The sequence below is a fragment of the Pezoporus occidentalis genome, unplaced genomic scaffold (assembly GCF_034315485.1).
Source record: "Pezoporus occidentalis ecotype Australia unplaced genomic scaffold, CSIRO_AGI_Poc_V1 ctg67, whole genome shotgun sequence".
NCBI classification, from domain to species: Eukaryota; Metazoa; Chordata; class Aves; order Psittaciformes; family Psittacidae; genus Pezoporus; species Pezoporus occidentalis.
Genome location: NW_026916019.1, coordinates 1,320,987 through 1,342,488, shown reverse-complemented (window position 1 = coordinate 1,342,488; position 21,502 = coordinate 1,320,987). Strand labels below are relative to the sequence as shown.

The 21,502-nt window shown below is 40.8% G+C and overlaps 1 protein-coding gene across 2 annotated transcripts in view; it reads left to right on the top strand.

Moving 5' to 3' along the window:
• The first annotated feature begins 2,544 nt into the window (after nucleotides 1–2,544).
• IPCEF1 (interaction protein for cytohesin exchange factors 1) overlaps nucleotides 2,545–21,502 on the top strand; it is a 61,858-nt gene continuing 42,900 nt past the window's right edge. Inside the window, exons 1-2 of one of the 2 annotated variants that reach the window (XM_062640835.1) lie at nucleotides 2,545–2,765; nucleotides 19,820–19,870. In XM_062640835.1, coding sequence (XP_062496819.1) covers nucleotides 19,847–19,870 — 24 coding nt within the window. In that variant the 5' untranslated portion in view covers nucleotides 2,545–2,765; nucleotides 19,820–19,846. Of the gene's footprint in view, nucleotides 2,766–19,782; nucleotides 19,871–21,502 lie in introns of those variants that run through there. The other variant, XM_062640837.1, reaches the window with a different exon arrangement.

Sequence of the window (21,502 nt, the reverse complement as noted above, 5' to 3'; positions counted from 1 at the left end):
TACTGCTCTCTGCACATGTGAATCACTGTTTGCCCTGATTCACAGAGTAAAACTTTCTATTCTGCCCCAACTGCCATGCTTGGTTCACAAAGCAGTGAGCTCCAAATATGGTGCCCAAATCCACTTCCTTCGGTATTTTGTTTATCACTTTTAACTGTTTGTTCCTTTCCTTTTTGTTTTATATGAATGAGAATTCTGCTTTCCCCATATAAATCATAATTTTAAATATTTATATTGAATCCCTTATCTGTTATGCCACACTGCAAAGCATTGTTTGTATTAAAATCCATCTTCTTACAAGAGTTTTTTTTCCCTGGCAATTCTTGACCATTTTTTTTACTCTATTTAGCCATACAGAATTCTTTCTATTGTTTGTTGGTGATGGTTACTTTACATATTATTCCACACAAAACTGCCACTGATTTAAACAAAAGTATTCTTAAGCCCATTATATTATTCACCATTCTCTTCCTCATTTGTCTGAACATTTTGCTCCAGTTTTGACCACAGCTGCACATTAAGCAGAATCTGCCTTTGAGCATGTCATACACCTCCCCTTCTAATTTTGTTTGCAGCAAGTGTTAAGTGAATCAGCTGAGTATTTTCCACTTCAAATATTATTAGTGGAAATTTAATATAAAAGGTGCATATACTTACCTTTGTCTTACTGTGTATCTTCAAATGATATATTGGAAAGAAGTCTTTACAGACATCATCTTAGGTATGGGTTGGAAAAGTGGAAAATGGCTCTGTTGGTAAAGATGTGGGGGGTAGAAAGTAATATAAAAAAGGTTTATTAGTATATTCTAAAGAATATATATATGCATTAGCATTTCCTAACACTGATGCAAGGTACCATATGTATGCAATGCAATACTAGTCACTGAAGTGTGATGCATTGAGTTACACAGTCAATAACTAAAAAGTAAATTAAAAGTGGAAAAGTTGTTTGCTTGGTGGGGTTCTTTTCCCCCCTAAAAAAAAAAAAAAAGAAAAAAAGCATGCAGCCATACATAATGGAAACTTTCCTTAGATTTTTCTGTCTGTGGGTGATATCTGCCTTGGCAGTGGTTCTGGCAGTACTTTCTTGCCTACAGTGGCATAAGCTTTAAGGTGCTTGGACTGTTAGTGCATTTTACTGGCATGTCCTCCTCTCACGAAAAGATTCATTTTCATAGCAAAATATCTTTTTCTGGGTGTGCTGAGCATGTTGCTCAGTGTGAACAAGGCTTTCAAGTTAGTCCCTGTAGACTGACATAAGTCATCCATTCTTTATGTTCTTATGCTTCTGCCAAGACTACTAGAAAACCCTATAATAACAACTGGCGTTTGTGGCATCAGCAAGGCCCAAATTAAATTTCTTCTGGGTGACTTCCTACAGGTGGCACTGTAATTTCAGTGTCATGAATAGTAAAGCGACTCTGGATGTCTCCTTTACCTGCTTTGGACCCTGGAACTTCCCTGCCACAGCAGAGAGAGATCTGAGGAAACACGGGAGAATCCCTAGGCAGCAGCATCACTCCACCCTGCTTTGAAGAAATCTGTCTGTAATATTCCAGTCAGTCAAAAAGAAAAAATTCACTTCAAAGCATGCAATGATCTACATTATTTTTAGCAATGCCTATCACTTTGAAAAAGGATGAGATTTAGCAGGGTGCATTCTCTGTCTTTTCTAGACCAATGGAGTATGTGAAATAAGAGCTGTGTAGAGAGCAGTGAAAATTATTTAGATGTTTGTCCTGTAGTTAGAAGTTTGTTCGTTCTTGAAGTCTGCATACTTGTGGCTGAAACTGTTGAATACACAAGTCAGAAAAGTACCCAAAACCACAAAGTTCTCTTTTTGTATTTTTCCTTTGTTCCCCAAGCCTAGTAAAAATGTAACTTACAGAAGCATCTCATATTTTTAACAGGGCTATTAATTTTGGGTTGCCATTGCATCAGGCAGTCAAAAAATGAAAATGGGAAATAAAGGTTGTTGATTTGAAACTGTTAGATCCATGTGCTCTTCTGCAGACCTTGCTGTCAGCCCCATCCCTGCTCGGATGGTGTTTCCCAAGACACACCTTGCAGGTGACTCAGGACAACCAAACTGGTAGTGCTTCATGCCCATCCTTCCGTTTGTCCTGAGGGCTCCCTGGCCTTGGCATGGCTGGGCTTGGGTTGCCCCAAGCTCCCCCATACCTGGGGGTGCAGGATTGGACCCTGTATGGCCCAGAGAGACTGAAGCTGAAGGGGTCTCTGGGAAAAAGGATAGCAACGGAGGCTTCACTGAGGCTTGGAGAGTGTGATTTGTTAAGGAACAGCTATAATATACTTTCTCCTGTTTCCCACAATATATTCTCAGCCTTTTCTTGAAAGTATTCAATGGTAGAGTTTTAAAACCAAGTTCCATTTGTGAAACAAAGAAGAACAAAAATAACCCCCAAAATAACACCCCACCCCCCTCCAAAAAAAAAAAAAAAGGAAATAAAAAAATTAAAATTACCTGCCTGGGAATATTTCTAATTTTGTAGTCTTTTTAGTCCCATCCCCTCCTCCATTTCCATCTAGCTTAGTTCTAGTGCTCATAGTTCTGGCAGGCATGTCTTTTAGCACTTGCTTAGTTGCCTGGTTTGTGGTTTGCGTAGGTATGACTTGTACAAGAGACACCAGTTTCCTCTTGGGCAATTTCATCATTTCAACCAATTTCTGTAAGTTTCCTCTCCACTTTGAGAAGTGTGGGAGCTGACAGGACAAATGTGGCTGTTTGTCAGAATTCCTTGCTGGTAAGGTTGTGGAATATTTCTTTCCTCTTAAGTGACAAATGTTGCTTGTTTCTGTTCAGTGTTTTTTTGTTGTTGTTGTTTTTTGTTTTTTTTTTTTTTTAAACAATGTGGTTTCAGCTCATGAGAAGCAGTGCTTACTTGGTACAATAAAGGAAGTTCACACTGGCAAGTAATTGCGCTCTCTTAAGGGTTGTGCAAATGATCTTATGCTTTCCTTCCTCTCCCCCCTCCTCCTGCCTTGTGGTTAAAAAAATGCAAATAGATTAATTAAAAATAATGAGATAATTAGAAATAATGGAGTTTGTGGAGTGTGGACAAGTGATAGCGTGTATGTGAATGATTTCTATTTTGGAAAAGTTTAATTCAGTTACGTTTTAAGATCCATCAAAAGTCAGGGTGACAGTCTACTCATGACTGTTTCATGTAAATAAGATATTTGTGAAGATGAGTGTATAATATAGAAATAGAAGCAATTCCTTTATTGATTTTAGGTTCCCAGAGAAAAATGTGCAAATTTAGTGTTGTGTAAAGAGTATTTAAGGAGCAATATGGGGGTAGACTGCAGTGTGCTGTGGTGACAGCACTGAGCAAGCTGATTTCTATTTTTAATGTGAAAATAATTTTAGAACACATTAACTTTCATGTTTTTCTCATGGAAATGAAATTGGATGAGTAAAGACCCTGCAAAAAGAACTATGTGAATGGGCTTACCCATCCTGTGAACAAAAGGACAGCTGCAATTAAAATCTCCTGTCCTTTGCATTGAAACAGAAAACCTAAACCCCTGGCTGCATCTCTGGACTTGAGTTTTCCCAACAAAATATGCTCTCTGGTGAGAGCTGAAATTAACAGCTTGTTTAATCATTCACTTATCTACTTGTTTCCAACAAGTTATTTTTGGTGTGTAGGGTAATATCTTTCTTTCCTGGGCTCAATTGTATTAATTTGATTTCTTGCAAGGTTTATTATCCCTGCTCAGGAACTGCAGTTCAGCAGGAGTTTCTGTCAGTTATGCCAACATTCAATGGTTTGTGATAATTCATAAAGGAGAAATTGTTTGGTAACTTCTCTTGAAATGGCCTTTCTGCTAATGTTCACATGATCTTTCTGTGCAAGCTACTTGCTACTTGTTCCCACACATACTGGGAGTCCTGATTCCCTGTAGGGATGCCCAGTGGTCAGCATTTGCATCTCACTTGTTTGAGTGTGTTTCCCTGAGCGGGTGCAGCAGCTAGGTTCTGCTTGTTCAGCATGGCACACTCTCTATTAGTGTCTGCGCAAGGTGGCTGGAGAAGGCATCAAGACAACGTGGGCTGAAGAGCTTCCACAGCTGTTAAGATGCTCTCTGTTTTGTCCTTGTTAATTCCAGATGTTTCCCATTGCTGCCCAGATCCATCCCTTCCACACTCCTGCAAGATCTAGCTAAACTAATAGGGACTTGGTTGTGGGTGAATAGGATGTGGGCTGGTTTAGATAAAGAGATAACTGCACAATACTGTTGTCCTACTGTTATTTGATTAAATAATACTGATATGCATTCTGCTGCTAATCAGCTTGTCTTGTGGAGGTCCTAGCAGCTTCTCAGCTGGTGCTGGATTCTGGAGTAGCAGCAGTAACCCAGAGAAATGGTTGTGTTGCTAAGTGGCATGTTGGGTAGTTTTAGTGTCTCTAGGTGGAACTGTCCAAGTGATCACTCAACCACCTGCTAAATGCACCTAGTACTACTTATGGGGCAATGAGCTAGTACTGTTTATGGGCCTGGAGAAAGTGTCCTGCCCGATGCATCACTTACTGCTAAGGAAATTATGCTGATTGTGGTTATGTGGTAATGTTGCATGGGAAACTATACCTATTACCCCTTTCTGCATCTCAATTGCCCTCTCAGCTGAAGCAGAGCCACATTTCTGTCTCTTAAGGATTTCTTCTGAACAGCAATACATGCAGTTAAAGGTGTAGCTCATCAAAATGTCTATGTGGGTGCCCTGTGTTTATGCCTTAGTGACATACATTTCTAAAAATATTTCCCTTCTGCAAGCCTTTTCTACCCTCTAATTGTTCACTTCTCTTTCCTATCATCAAGTTACAGGCTGGCTGTCCTCCAGTGTCTGCTTCTTTTGCTGCGGGGCATCTCTGGCGTAAGTCCTGTGAATAGACTGAATTTTTCTGCTGGGATGAGTGTGTCTTTCCTCCTTTAGTCCTGTCCCCTGCCTCTGGCTTAGCTGAGTCACACTTTCTCTGTGCATACATTTTCAGTTGTCCCCATGTTCTTGTCTACTCTCCAAACAGGTCTTGCAGATTGTTTTCAAGGGAGGTAGATGAATAACATGGCCTTGCCTTACCTACCCTTACCTACTACTTCTTTAACTGCTTGCTCTCTTGCAGGTTTGGCTTCCTCATCTGGGTAGAGCTCATCTTCCTTTGACTTCCTTACCTTGCTTTTCCCCAGAAACTCCCCTAGTCTTTCTCCCTTTTTGTCAGCTGGTGTGTTTTTATTTTGTCTATTAAATACAATCAACCAACAGAAATCTCTGTTCTCTGCCATCATTTTCTGCTAGCAGTTACCTTTGATTTTTGTCTGAAAATCTCTTCTTAAAGCCTTGCTACCTGTGATTGTGTCTGTCAATGGTTTTCTACCTGTTTCCTGAGGCACACAAATTGCCTTTCAGAGGGTCTTGGTATATCCCAAAATACTGTCTATAGTCTACTAAAAGATCTATCCTCTGATCCATTTTATCTCTGCACCCTATGCCCAAGTAATTCACATTACATGACCTCTCTTCCATGTGGGCAGATTTACTATAACACCAAATGCAGTGTTTGAGCTGTTTCTCTGATATCTCATGGCTCAGCCTTCAGTTGAATCCAGCACAAAAGATTTCTGGCTTTCTTAAATCATCCTTGCTTATTACTCACAATGACATTATGGTCCAAGTGCTTTCTTCAATTCTCTATGTCCTCATTTGCAAGCTGTGTTTAAATTTTGCACACATTTTCAAATGTCTTCACTCCCCATACACAGAAATAAACTGTCATCCAAGTTGTCATTATCTCATCTTGCATTTACTGAAATGTCCTATTCTATGGCCTTGACAAAAGTAATTTCACCACTTCATATCAATTCAGAAACTCACTGCAGGGATAATTTTCTGACTCTCCTCTGTTGAATCTCTTAGCCTATTTACACTGCGGAGCATCATCAAACATACTGAACCTTACCTTTCATTTTGAAGTCCCTGGGATCTTTCTTTCCCTGGGTTCCCTCTCTTAGCTGTACAGACATTTGAAAGCGTTATATTTCATCATTTTTCAAAGCCACTTGCTATGACACTAAGGCAAACCTTGAAAATGTCTGTCCTCATGTGTGTTGAGACCCAGCATATGATCCTGATGAGTGTTGTCTCATTGTTATCTTGGACTCCACCTGATTCCTGTCTACATCCTCTTTTTTGTATCCTTTTTTAAACTGGAAGCTGCCAGGAGCACTTACTTACAGTAAGAACATGGATGAAAAGAGAAGGTACCTGAAGGATGGTCCTTTAAATAGAAATAAACACACTGCAGTCCCTATTGCTAGTAGTTCAGAAAAGTTCCTTCAATATTTTGGGTGATACTGCTATACATAATTTTATGTAATTGCCTGCTTTGTTATATTGTGTAGCTGCTTTGGTATCCCTCTTCCTTCTTGCAAGGTCTCAGGAGATGCATGCTGTTATTCTTTGGTGAATCCAAGTCTGCAAGGTTCTTCCAGGAGCAGCTTCTGGGTACAAGCACTATCAAAATACCATACCAGCTTTAACTGTGTTTATTTTCTTTTAATCTAAAGCAAATGTGAGTGCTAGGCAATTCAGTTTAGCTTAAACCTCTTTTGTAGTTAATATGTCTCAGCTGACACATAATAATTTGTGTTTGAGCTTTCTTTAGCTCCCTAATACAGCATGTAAATTGTATGGATCTAACAAAGTGCAATGTGAACAGAGATGGTGTCAGATTTTCTTGCAAAGCAACCGTGTGAAGGTGTTTGCATCTCCACATGAAGTAGGAAGCAGCACTTCCAAAATTTGTTGTTGAATATCTATTCAGTTCAGAGCAAAACAGGAATTTGGAGGGTAGGGCATGGGGGTGGATGGGGAAAAAGAAGTAATAATAATTATTATGTACTGGCAATTTGGTGCACTGAAGTGGGTCTTTTCAGGTGTCATTTTTGCCTTTTGTTTCTATCTGGAGTCTTGTGTGTTGCACCCAACCACACTACTGGCGTTAATGCACTTTTTCTCCTGCTGAGATGAAGATTGAAGCTGTACTCTGAAGTGCCACATAGCACTTGCATAGATCTCCAGCAGTGTTTTGTCTTCTGGATGCATTTCCAGAAAAGGTGCACTGTGGAGATATAATCCTAGGAAGACAATGAATTACAGCAACTTAATCCTGGTTTTAGGTTTCTGCAACCACAGAAGGGACATCTTGGTTTCGTATTGGTTAATTGCTGAGTCTGTAGGGTTTTCTCTAGTTTCCCCCACTCTGGTTCTGATGAGATAGATAGACTTTCAGGTAATGGTTGTGTTCTAGCCTGTTTGTTTCCTTATGGAAACCTTTGGACAGTGTTAGAGACAGCAACTCAGCTGCTTAACTATTTTGCTTCTATTTTTGGGCCATAATATTGCCTCATACTATAGCACATGAATAATATATTTGGGTCTTATATAGCTGCCTGCAGATGTGTAAGGGTGCTCAGTAAGAGTTTGTACGTTTTCTCCATTGCTGCTTCCCCTTCTTTCTCTTTTAATGAAGTGACACAGTAGGAACATACTGGTTGCACATGCAACACATTATGAAATGTGCTGAAAATTTGACTGACATCCAGTTTGAACAGCTGTACAACCTTCTGACCCAACTTACAAAGCCTTGGGGAGTTTCAGCCTTGACTATCTCAAATTCAACATTTCAGCATTTCTTTATCCTAATATTTGCAGTCAGCTCACATTCTTCTCATAAGAACTGGGCTTTAAATTCTGTAATGGCAGAAATAAAACAAAAAACAAAAAAACAAACCCAACAGAAGCATTTTGAGAGTAATGAACTCTTCTGGAGTAGTTTGATCTGTTTGTGTATCTGGGAGGGGTTTTTTATTTGTTTTTTTTTTTTTTTTGGTTGGTTGGTTGGTTTGGTTTTGTTTGGAGCACCTTGATTATTTTTTTTATTTTTTTTTTTTATTCCTCATCAATCTCAACAAATCACAGATTGATGGTCAAAATTCTGTCCCCTTCATGAGATGTGGGTTCCTTGTACCAACCTTCTTCTGAATTTGGGTGCATTTCATATTATCGCTCAGTTGTATGTAAGTTATAAAATTGAAATTTAAGGACTGTAATAGAATTTGAAAAATAAATATTATTCAAATTAGGAAGTAATGAACTTTAGATGCAATATTGTGGCTTGATTCTATTTAATGTTTTTATCATCTTATATTGGGTTATAGGTTTCAGCAAAATTAAAGATTAATGAAAGAAAGGAATTAATATTGTGGAAAAATACAAGTGAAAAAAATTGTCTAAGTAGTCATTTAGTTGTTAGACTTGTTATCTAATTTGTGTTTTTAGATAAAAACAATTCCCTTAACTTTCATGGTAAGAAAGCAAGACTTCTTTCAAAGTTGTATATTTTAAAAGAAATTTTGTTACATTTTCTGTTTTAAAATCTCTCAGGAGGGCATTTTTTCTTCATTTAATGCAAACTGTTTTCTCTGAGACTGTAGAACAGAAGTACAAAGTAGAATGAATAATAGCTTGAAGGTGGGAAATCTGTGGTTGGGATTATGGTGTTAACTTCTTAGCATAATAAAACTCGCATTAGTTGATGGGTTTTAAGATTGTCATATGGGAATGTTAAAGTTATTGAAGTGTGATGCTCATCTTGTTTACATTTAGACTTTCATCAGGGTATTTCTTCATCACTGAAAAAATGAGAGTGGAATGGACTGTAACAGCTCTTGCTCAGAAGATGAAGTGCTTGCTGGAGTTGAGTAGGACTTCTGCATTCAGATGTTCTTCTGGGGTTGAGTAGGACTTCTGCATTCAGATGTTCTTCTCAGAGCTCTGTGTGTTCACTGAGGGGTTTCTGGTCATGCCCGTGTGTCTATAAAGCACCATCACCCATCATGAGGCAGTAATTCAGTTGTGTTCTGCCACTGATGTGCCTAGAGGAATTGTACCCAATTTTTTTTTATGATCTTTCAATCTTTCCAATCTTTTCCATGATTTAACAAGACAGGAGTATTACAACTTTGTTGTGCTTGATGATGCTTGCAGAACAGATGTGCTAATTTATAGTATCTGGTCAGAAGGCTTGAGAAGCTATCTACGTGCCAACAGAAACAGGATGTTTCGTGTCATTTTCTTGAGTAAAGCCTGAGAGATCAACTAGGAAGACAAATACACTCTTCCCTTCCATGTCAGAAAAAGTATGTGTTGAAAGTTATGTCATCAAGTTAGTTGATTTAAAGGAAGACAATTTTAATTATGAGTGCTTCAAATCCTTATGGTAGCTTTAGACTTTTGAGCTGGTATAAATTACAGCTCTGCTGCAATGGGAAATACCAAACGTGGGGTTGCTTTTCTCCAAGCATTTACTGCTCATTAATTATTTGTACTACTATGAGAGTTTTGTTGCCAAATATTTTTGTTGCCAAAATAGTGCATGGCATGTGAGGGAAAACTGAAGTAACAATTTAAAATAATTTATTTAAAGAGGATCATAAAAGGAAGAGTAACTACTGAGGCTGCAATTACTGTGAGCTATGCATTGCCATTATATAGTTGATAATGCTAATTTTATTTTGTGTTTTATCATTGGGAAGGCTGAAAGTTATCTTTTCTGTTTGTTTTTCTTACAGAAAACTTGAAAGATGTATGTGTAAGAATTAAGTTTTAAAAATTGAGATACTCTAGAGTTGAATACACTAAATATAAAATGACATAAACAGCTGGAGACTGGTTTAGAAATAAAACGAAGAAGAGGGAGAACCTTTCCTTACAAAAAAAATGAGAGATAAGCACAGACTTAACTTTATATGAAGTGCTGGGAGAGCCATAATACAATGGAATTTAAGGCAAAAATTTTGGTGAAATACAGCTTATGACATAAAAAAAAAAACAACAAAAAACAAACTAGATCTTCTGAGAAAATCTGGAAATTGTTCCTGTGAAAGAACAAGTTCAGTTTTATGTAAGTATTTTCTCTGTATTACCTTCTTTTTTAGAATTATGCTCACTTTTCAGATTTTACTACAGTGAGGGCGACCTTACAGAAAAAGAAGTAAGGAAAAGTGCTCATTTCTGTGAGATTCAAGAAGCAAGTGACTGATGTACTCAGATCTGCATTTGCAGGAATAGTAAATTGGCATCTTTGATTAATTTCTGTGTGCAGATGTTCTGGCAAAGGTTATAGTGTTTTAGAGGCAAGAACTGTAGTAAATCCTGAATGCCTAAAGGCGCTGATGGCTGTGAAGTACTGCAGCAATCTTTATGGAACCAGTAACAGCTTGGGGCTTTTTCTAAGTTTCATTCCAGATCTCAGAGCCAAGCAGCTTTTTATGCTATCCACCTTGGACAAGACCCCCTCTTCACACTGCTGGAAGGTTATTTTCTAGCAAATGTTTCTTCTGCGCTCTGTTTGGTGAAGCGGGCTTTCTTTTCTTGCTCACTGCAAACATAAGTCAAAGTAAAGACGTCTGGTAGCAATTTGAACAGATAATGAGAATTAAGGTAGTTAAAATAAAGCAAATCTACTTCTGTAAAGTCTATAGAAGCAAGGAAGCCACTGATGATTAAACCGGATTCCCAAGGCAAAGTGTTTCAAAAGCACCTTCTTACCGTATCTGAGCTTTTTTCCTAGAGGTGAAGTTTCTGCCTCTCAGCAGTCCATATCTGGTCTAACTCAGATATACAGAGAACAGCACCGGGCTCCTAGTTGCTGGCCTGCCAGTCCTGGACCTTCTAAGGTTCTCTATGTTATACGCTAGTATGTGGACCTGGATATTGAATTGAAGAATGGGTGTTGGGTTAAATATCCCTAGAGAAGCTTTGATGTGAGCAGTCTAGTTTTCTCCATTTGCTTATTCCTGGGATAATGCCTTTCACCAACAGAGAAAATGAAAAATCACCACAAACTTCTGTGGCTGATCAGACTATGTTGTAGTGAAGTAGGAATTCCATCCTCCTCTGGTTCAACCTGATAGGGCAGTTTACATTTGTTCACCTGCTCTACTGCAGAGGTACCATTTGAGTACAGTGCATGTAGTTTGTGTACTGCAAAGGGTGGAAGGAAGAGAAACTCTTCAATGCTCCTGACCTCTTAATGAAGACTCAAATGGGACTTTCAAGACTTCTGTTGTGAACTTTGTGAAAGTAGAATGGAGGTCTTTGGTGAAAAAGCAGTAAGTCCTCCTGCAATTTCTTCCTCAATGCATCCTCACGAATGCTGGTCTTTTGTATAATGTGGTTGATATTATGAACGTTGTCTGAGGGGAAAAAAAAAAAGTAAAGGATACACATCTAAACTTCAGAGAGTGCAAACAGTAGCAATTATTTATGACCTTTTGTTCTCAAATTCAGGAGCTGAAAGTGTGGTCATGTTATCCTGATGTATTCCATTGCAGTTGTGGCAGCTGTATGGGCTTGAATTTCCTTATTACATCACTTGTCATAGGGGCAGCTTGGGAAATATTGTTCAGGTTACTGGCTTTTTGGGCACGGGAGAAAACTCCATCCACAGTGCTCTGGAGAGTAGCTGTGAACACAGGAAGGACTGGTCGGCTTCTGCTCTAGCCTTGGCTTTGCTGCCTTAGATCAAATTATCACTGTCCATGAGATTCTTCCAGCAATGACTATATAGGTGCTGGACCTTGCAGTGTTCCCTCAAAACTGTGTTTGCTGAGCAGCTGACCTGAAAAAAATAGAGGGAATGATATTCTCACCTTATCTGTGTCTTTTTACAGGGGACCTGCTTCAAGAGAAACCCTTGATTGTTGTCTCAGGAGGGTCTATAGACTTTGGGCTTTTTTTTCCTGCCTCTTCTCTGTGTCTCATATTCTGGGCTAGCAAAGAACTATGCATCTTTGGAAGAAAGCAAAAAGCCAAGCAAATACTCCTTTAGACCTGTAGTGTTTCCTTAACCCTTAACTGCACTAACTCTTCATTCATTTCTGCAGTCAACTTTTCCTGCTTTTATTGCCTGCCACAGCAAAAGGGCCAGCTAGGAGGCAGTAGTAATTGCAATATTGCCTGTAATGTTTCTGCAAACTTCTTTGGCCTTCAAACATGACAGCACTAGGAATCAGCTCCGCACTGTAAGGAGTCTGCATGCAAACTCACATTTGTGGCAGCCACACTTCACTAAGCATGCCATTTTGATTTCTCATTTTTGTCTGTGAGGCCACAGGGGCAGCTGGAGCATCTCTCTTCTGCTTGACTTCTCCTTTCTTTTTCCAGCCCCTCTCTTCCCAAAGGCAGTGAGCATGGGCTCCTGTAACTGCTTGTTCAGAGCTGTCAATGCTTCCAACCTGCTGCTCTTGGGCTTCCTGGCTGGACTGACAGGACCTGGCTGTGATTCAAGCAGGGCGATGTCTGTGGGCCTTTTCCATCTCCAACACAGGAGCAGTGAACTTTGTTCCAGTGTTTCCTGGCCCTCTCCCAAACAGAGTCATAAGTTGTCTTTTTTAATTGTTTGCAGGTGAGGGGATTGAATAATTTCAAAAGCATTTGAAAATAAAGTTATACCTAATGATACTATAATGCGACAAATGCAGTTTCTTGCTGCTAAGCCTACGATAAGAATCCTTTTGGCTTTTCAAAGGGTAATTTTTATTTAACAAGCTTAAATTTACCCATTGTGGACAAAGCTGAAAGCATACTCTGTCAATTATTACTTATGATTATGCTTTAATGGACTTGTTTCTGATACTAATGGTGAATCTGTAGTTTCATCTGCAAGTGGAAACATGAAGTCATGGGGATCAAGGTGGGTGGGACACAACTTAACTCGGGTGGGATGGTCCATGAACTTCTGTGAAAAGGGCCTTTCTGCCTGTTTGTCATTGCCCTGTGGCAAAGCACCAGCTTAATACCCAACTTTCCTGGTGAGCCAGTAAATGAGAGAAAATCTGCAGATCAAGAGACTCCTTGTACAAGTAAGACAGTCAATTTAGATAGCTAATTAACCAGTTAAGTAACTGACTAGCTCTGATTAATTAGTAGTTAATGGTAAGGTTCTGTCAGATTAAATTGACCTCTAGTAACCCAAAGGACAATTATGAGCTTACAGTCCCTGTGATTATTTTTCCCCTGCACTTTTGCAAGAACCCCAGTTAGAGGTAATTTGATAATTTAGAGCTATTATGTAAGGCTGTCTCCTTGCCACAGGACGGTGCTTCAGGCATTGCTATAATTTGGGGCAATGCTAGTCCTAATGCCTGGTAAGTGAAATATATGATTAAGTAATAATTGATTTTTTAGGGAAATTTTTGTAGCACTATTACTAGTTTCATATTGCCTGTCAATTCATTGCCCATTGAAGTGCAGATTGCTGCAGGCAGCCAAATAAACAGAAAGCAAGCAGAGAGGTTAAAGCTGGTGAGCCATGGGAGAAATGTAAACAGAAGGAAGGCAAAAAGCTTATTCTCCAGGTTGTTTTATAGCCCTGACTTGGTGCTTGGTAAAGATGTCAATGCCATCTGAACAGGAACTGAGCTATGAGCATTTTGGGCGCTTCTGCAACACAAATAATTTGAGTCATGTTACATATCTCAAATATTTTGCTCAGAAGCAGGAAGGCATATGCCCATTCTGGATGTCATCTGAGGGATCCCTGGAAGGCATGTCTGGCAGGCTTATACCAATCTCATTGCAGATCGACACATTCATAGTTTGTAACTGGTAAAAGACAGTATTGGGCCTTTTGAATTTTGACTTCCACAAGAGGGCTATTACTCATGAACTAAGATTGTGTTTGCAATGAGAATCATTAGAATCTCACTGCTTTTTTCCCCTTTTTTCCACCTTTGACATTGCCTTTGATCTTTAACAAAGATATTTCCATCTCTTTCAAAAGAGATGTTGTAGTCAAATGGAAATGATTGCAAGATATTTCTGATAAGTGACTTGCTGTGTTTCCACATTTGTTGCATCAGCTATTACTCATGTACCTACTCGTTTATTACTCTTCTTGAAAGAGGAGGAGTGAATTGGGATTAATAAAGCTATTCAAGCTAATATTTATAATTTAGTTGTTGAATCAAAATTAAAAAATAAAAAATTGGAATTAGGAATCTTTTAGCTGAAGCCACTTCTGACATATAGAAATTTAGGTATGTTTTACAAATATATAACGTAAATCCATCCCCTTTGCTATTATCCAGTAGATCCATTACGTTTGATTCTCCAGGAAGTGATTCAAGTTTGTTTTGTCCTTTATAAAGACATTTGAGGTGGGAGAGGTTTCACTATGTTTTATTGTCTGTCTTTGGTTTGTTCCACTTTGCAAGTTGATTGAATTGAACATCCATTGAAGCAGGCTGCAATACTGGTGCATAATTTTCCACATGTGCCTTAATCTGTAGGCTGGAGGATTTCCTTCTCCTTGTGTTCCTAGTTCTTATTGGAAATGGAGATGCTTAGGAAGAGGGCTGGAATTCCACATCCTTACCTTGGTGTTTAGGGTTCATCTTTGGGGTGACACCCATCTTCAAATTCAATGTTCATCTGAGTCAGGACAAGGATATGCACATGGGTTCCCTGAGTGCTATGAAATGAGGTGGTCTGAGCCAGGTCTTCTCATGCTGCAAGCTCTACCAGTTGGGAACTGGGACACGCTCCTGGTGGTATGGACTTAAGTGTTGTGTCCTACTAACCTCTTGTTGGCTTGCCAAGCTCCTGAGCTCAGGTGTAGCTTTTGGTGCCTTGAAAGCAATTCCGCCAGCAGACCTGCCAGCCCTGGGCATGCTCCTGGGCTGTCATGGTATGACCACCTACCATTGCACAGAGGGCATTCGAGGGGCAGAGCTCAGCAGGGGGTGCTAACTACAGCTTCTGGGAGGAGATTATTGGGGGGGGGGGGGGTGAAAGCTATGGTTCCCAGAGACAGTCCCTGCACATTCATGCTGTACCACCTGATAAGGAGGGTATGATTAGCTCTAGTTGAGTGGCCATGTTTATCCAGCTCCTTCTAATTATATCTGTTTAGAAAGGATAGATGATTTTCCCACAGTGCTCCTGCAGAAAATTGAAAGGAAACACTTCTTTTACTGTAATGCAGAGAGAAACAGGTATGCCCTTCTGAAATGCTGGCTTTACAACAGTTGAGTACACTTGAGCAGACAAAAAAATTCTAATGCTATTTCTCAGTGTAACTAATCTCACTCAGATTGGATTTACTTAGAGGAAATAAACTCCAGTTATGTGTACACAAGTTATTTCTGCAGTGAACCTGTGATTTTTTTATTTTTATTTTTAATATCTTTCCTTACATAGGGAATAATAAATTAACTAGAACAAGACAGAAATCAATGCTGCTTTTGAAAATAGGATGATAGCTCAAAGTTCTCTTATCTAGTTTCTGAAAACTAACTAGAAGTTTGAGTTAAAGTCACTGAGAAGGTTCTGCTGAAATCCACTTCAACTCCTTTGGCACAAAACACTAAGGTGGAAACTTTTCCTTGTCAGTTAACTAACGCTTCTGCTCCTGGTACCGTGGTTGATTCGAATCTGTGCAGTTTGTATAATTACATCCCACCCTCCCCAGACTGAAAGCACACAAGAAATTACAGGAAAAAGCCATGTGTCACAATAATTGCTGTAATTTGGTCTGTTATTCCCTTGATTTCTGGCTCAGTATTTTAGCCTTGATGTTAATTTTCTTGTATAACTAAAGGTGTTTCCTCTTCTTGTTTATACTAGCTATGATTTCTAAACATCCTTGAAATTATTTGCCATAACATCTCTCCTCATCATGATACTAGTTCAGTTTGAGGCACTTACAGAAAGTGCTTCTTTCTATTTTTCAACAGAAAAAATTGGGAGCCAGAAAAATATGTATTTGTTTGCCTTTCTATTTTTGGTTTGAAATTGCTGGAAGCCAGTAGGTGGGTTTTTATTTTCTGTTTTAAGATTTTATTCTCAAACTAAAACAAATATGCATGAAAAATAGCACATATCTTAAGATTACTTGTTCTAGTAACAGGAAAAAATTCTTGTTAGAAATGCTTCAGAAGTGTGGCTCTATTTCTGCAAATCTTTCTTGCTCACTTCAGCAGAGTTTTGTATCCTCTTCCATTTCACTCAGTGATTCTTTCATATGCAAAGGGGTGAGTTTTCTAGGAACTTGGCTGCACTAAAAAGTTGGTATGTTTACCTTGTACACTGCACTGATTCTTTTGTCACGTATCCATCCTACCAGGCAGAGGACAATCACAAAGGGAGCTGACTATTGTTTATCAAATGAAATCACCTGAAGTGTCACCTAAATAGATAACTACTAACTTTGTGTATCTTTGGAAAAGAAACACTACTGTATCACAGTATCACAGTATGCTGGAGATTGGAAGGGACCTCAAAAGATCATCTAGTCCAATCCCCCTGCCAGAGCAGGAACACCTAGATAACGTTACACAGGAATGTGTCCAGGCGGGCTTTGAATGTCTCCAGGGAAGGAGACTCCACAACCTCCCTGGGCAGCCTGTTCCAGTGTTCCGTCACCCTCACTGAGAAGAAGTTCCTTCTCAAGTTTAAGTGGAACCTCTTGTGTTCCAGTTTGCACCCATTACCCCTTGTCCTATCATTGTTTGCCACTGAGTAGAGCCTGGCTCCATCCTCGTGACACTCCCCCTTTATATATTTATAGACACTTATAAGGTCACCCCTCAGTCTCCTCTTCTCTAAACTATAAAGACCCAGCTCCCTCAGTCTTTCCTCATAAGGGAGATGCTCCACTCCCTTAATCATCTTGGTTGCCCTGCGCTGGACTCTCTCCAGCAGCTCCCTGTCCTTCTTGAACTGAGGGGCCCAGAACTGGACACAATATTCCAGATGGGGTCTCACCAGGGCAGAGTAGAGGGGAAGGAGGACCTCTCTCGACCTACTAACCACCGCCCTTCTAATACACCCCAGGATGCCATTGGCCTTCTTAGCCACAAGGGCACAGTGTTGGCTCATGGTCATCCTGTCGTCCACTAGGACCCCCAGGTCCCTCTCCCCTACACTGCTCTCTAGCAGGTCGTTCCCCAACCTATACTGGAACCTGGGGTTGTTCCTGCCCAGATGCAGGACTCTACACTTTCCCTTGTTATATTTCATCCCGTTATTCCCTGCCCAACTCTCCAGCCTGTCCAGGTCTCGCTGGATGGCAGCACAGCCTTCTGGCGTGTCAGCCACTCCTCCCAGCTTAGTGTCATCAGCAAACTTGCTGATAGTACACTCAATTCCCTCATCTAAATCATTGATGAATATATTAAATAATACTGGTCCCAGTACTGACCCTTGAGGCACTCCACTAGTTACAGGCCTCCAACTAGACTCAGCCCCATAGACTACAACTCTCTGGCTTCTCTCCTTCAGCCAGTTCGCAGTCCACCTCACTACCTGGTCATCCAGTCCACACTTCCTCAATTTAGCCGTGAGGATGCTGTGAGAGACTGTGTCAAAGGCTTTGCTGAAGTCAAGGTAGACCACATCCACCGCTCTGCCATCATCCATCCACCGTGTTATTTCCTCATAAAAGGCTAAGAGATTGGTCAAACATGATTTCCCCCTGGTGAAGCCATGTTGACTGCCCCTCATAACCCTCTTATCCTTGATATGCTTTAAGATGGCACCAAGGACAAGGTGTTCCATCACTTTCCCAGGGATGGAGGTGAGGCTGACCGGTCTATAGTTACCCGGGTCCTCCTTCTTGCCCTTTTTGAAGACCGGAGTGACATTTGCCTTCCTCCAGTCCTCAGGCACCTCTCCCGTTTCCCAAGACTTGGTAAAGATGATGGCGAGTGGTCTAGCAATGACTTCCGCCAGTTCCCTCAGCACCCGCGGGTGCATCCCATCTGGACCCATGGATTTATGGACGTCCAGATTGCTCAACTGATCTCTAACCCATTCCTCATCGACTAAGGCAAGTCGCTCCGTCGACCTGACTTCATCTAAGGTCTCAGGGGTATAGGGCTCTTCAGGACTGCCTGCAGCAGAGTAGACAGAGACAAAGAAGGCATTCAGTAACTCTGCCATCTCTGCATCTTCTGTCACCAGGGCACCCATCCCGTTCATCAGTGGGCCTACATTGCCTCTGGTGTTAGTTTTGTCTGCCATGTACTTGAAAAAGCTCTTTTTGCTGTCCTTGACCCTTCTTGCCAGGTTTAATTCTAAGGAAGCCTTAGTCCTCCTAGCTGCCTTCCTACATCCCCTAGCAGCAGCCTTATATTCCTCCCAAGTGGCCAGCCCCTCCTTCCATGACCTGTAAACTCTCCTCTTCCACTTGAGCATACCCAGCAATTCCCTATTTAGCCACACAGGTCTCTTGGCCCTCTTCCTTGACTTCCTACGTGTCGGGATGCTCCGATCTTGAGCACGGAAAAAGCAGTCCTTGAATGTCAACCAACTATCTTGGGCCCCTTTTCCTTCAAGCAGCCTTGCCCATGGGATTTTCCCTAGCAATTGCTTGAAAAGGCCAAAGTTTGCCCTGCTAAAGTCCAGGGTTTCAATTCTACTTGGTATCCTACTAGTCCTACCACACAAGATCCTGAACTTCACCATCTCGTGGTCGCTGCAACCAAGGCAGCCCTCTACCCTTACTGCTTCAACCAGACCCTCCTTGTTAGTGAGGATGAGATCCAGCAGCGCTCCTCTCCTGGTCGGCTCATCCACCATTTGCAGGAGGAAGTTATCATCCACACACTGGAGGAACCTCCTGGACTGCGGCTGGGTTGCCGAGTGGTCCTTCCAGCAAACATCAGGGAAGTTAAAATCCCCCATGACGACCACGGCCTGTGACTGTGAGGCCTCTCTCAGCTGCCTGTAGAAGGCCTCGTCAACTTCCTCACCCTGATCTGGTGGTCTGTAACAGACACCTACAACAGTATCCCCCCTGCCAGCCTGCCCCTTAATTCTCACCCACAGACTCTCAACTCGCTCATCATCTGTCCCCAGACAGAACTCGGTGCATTGTAGTTCCTCCCGCACATAAAGAGCAACCCCACCACCCCTCCTGGCTGGCCTGTCTTTCCTAAAAAGGACATAGCCCTCCATGACTATATTCCAGTCATGTGAGCTGTCCCACCAAGTCTCTGTAATTGCCACCAGATCATAGTCTCCTGACTTAACACAGGTTTCCAACTCCTCCTGTTTATTTCCCATGCTGCGCGCATTGGTGTACAGACATTTCAGGGAGCGAGCTGAGCACACTGTCTACTGCTGGACTGCGCAGATTTTTCTATCTGGAACAGAAAATTACAATTCATTATAAAATGGGTAGTCCAGTATGAGATCTTATCCTGTCAAGGAACGCTGGCAATTTACCTAACTAGAATTCCCAGAAAATACTGGGAATTACTCAGCCAAAGTGGAAATAAAAATCTAGACTTATTCAAAAGTAAAAAAAAACCCAAACAACATGAACCAAAAAAAAACGACAACAAAACCCAACTGAACCCCTATTTTACATATTGATGTATTTCCTAAAAAAATACCCCTCAAAAAACTCAAACCCAAAACAAAACCCAACCAACCATAAAGCAAATCCCAATCACATCCATGAGCTTTGTTTTGTTTATTTCATAGAAAAGCTTGGATGGATTTGTATCAGTGTTCTTTATCACTGGTTGACTTCTAAATCAGTAAAACCAGTTCACATAGCATTGTCTTTGGAAAAGGTCCTTTTTTTGAGGGGGTTGGTGGAGAAAGGAGGGTAGAAATTGGCAGGTCAAAGGTTATTAACACATTTTTTTTACTCTACTTCCAAGACTTTCATTATATGAAACCATAATGCAGAGCTTAAGTAAACAATACTTTCTCTTTTTTCAGCTTCCCCACTAAGCTTTGAAACCATTCATGGAAACTGATGGCAACGCTGTTGTAAGTATAACTGAAGTTATGCCAGGGTTACTGATCAGATGAAGAGGTAGTACATTGGGGTGGCATCCTTGTAATCATAGAAGGCAGTATCAATGTCTATACAAGATCTTCCTTATGGGCCAGGCCAAGTGGTGAAATCAACACAGGCTGCCCGCGTTCTGCTCTAAGAATTAAATGGGTGACGTGCTCAGTGTCAGGCATCCCTGCCCATGGCAAAGGGGTTGGAACTAGATCACCTTCAGCTTCTTGCCAACCCTCACCATTCTGTGATCTTACTAATACGTGCAAATACCAGAAGGAGGGGTGCAAGATGATGGAGCCAGGTTCTCTTCAGTGATGCCCAGTGAGAGGACCAGAAACAATGGGCACAAACTGAAACACAGAAATGTTCAGATGAGGTTCCCTCTGAACATCAGGAAATACTTTTTTACTGTGAGGGTGACCGAGCACTGCACAGGTTGCCCAGAGAGGTTGTAGAGTCTTTATCCTTGGAGATGGTCAAAAGTTGTCTGGACATGGTCTGGCTGTAGGTGTCCTAGCTTGAGTTGGGGGAGTTGAACTACATGACCTTCTGAAGTCCCTTCCAAGCTCAACCATACCGTGATTCTGTGGAAAAATCAGAACTCTAAACTGACAGAGGTCTCTCACTGAAGCTGTCAATTTTCTGGTACATTTTTGCTCATCAGCAGTGCCCACCTGGCACAGGTGTGGCTGTGAACAACACTTGGTTGTACAGCTCCCTTTGCAACTGGCTCATGGGTGTATTTGCCACGAAGAAGGATGATGGATAGCAAGCTTGAAGCCTGCACTGTTCTGCAGGATCACTGTTCCATCTTGTTCAACCCTCAAGCTGAGTAAACCAAAACCTACCAAAAAAGATCAAAACCTACCCTGTATTGCCAGCCTTGCAAAAAATTACAACCCTCCTAAAGATGCAAATAGCTGTAACATTTTGCATTTATTTCAGAGCCTTCTGAGGATTATTGCTCTAGGATTTTCCCTGGTAACAACAAGAGCTTGAAATAGATCCAATTTTGTTTTTTGTTTGATTGTTAGCTTTTTGTTGAACCTGTGATAATGAAATAAATAATTTGTTATCAGGAAACTGAGCTTTATAGAGAACCTCCCACCATTGTCAGAAGCATAGTAAAATCATGACATTTGGTTCGGTTTCAGACTGTTCTAGTGACTATGTCTCATAGTTACCATACATTCACATCTGAAACTGCTGTTACACACCTGGTCAGTGTCTCCGGTTGTACTGGTAATAACTCTGCCTTCCATTGTTTTCTCTTTGTTCTGCGCTGGCATTAATGTCTCCATTAAGAGTGAAACCCCAAAGTGTCTCTTAATGTTCACACAAAGTCACTGAAATGAGAGATTGTTGACTTCCATATTGTGTTGTATTCTTGTGGAAAGCTGAGTTCAGTCTTGCTGGTGAGGCATTTTATGAATTTTGTCGTGGATTCATTTCAGTATAGTTTTTCTATCGGTTTAAGATGAAAACAGTTTTTACTGAAAACTGTTTTTTTATTTCATAAAATATCTGACTTCAAACACTGGTGCTTTGGAGAAAGAGGTTGCATATTTTTGTTCATAAATCAACAACATTTGGGAAGGCAATTCTGTGAA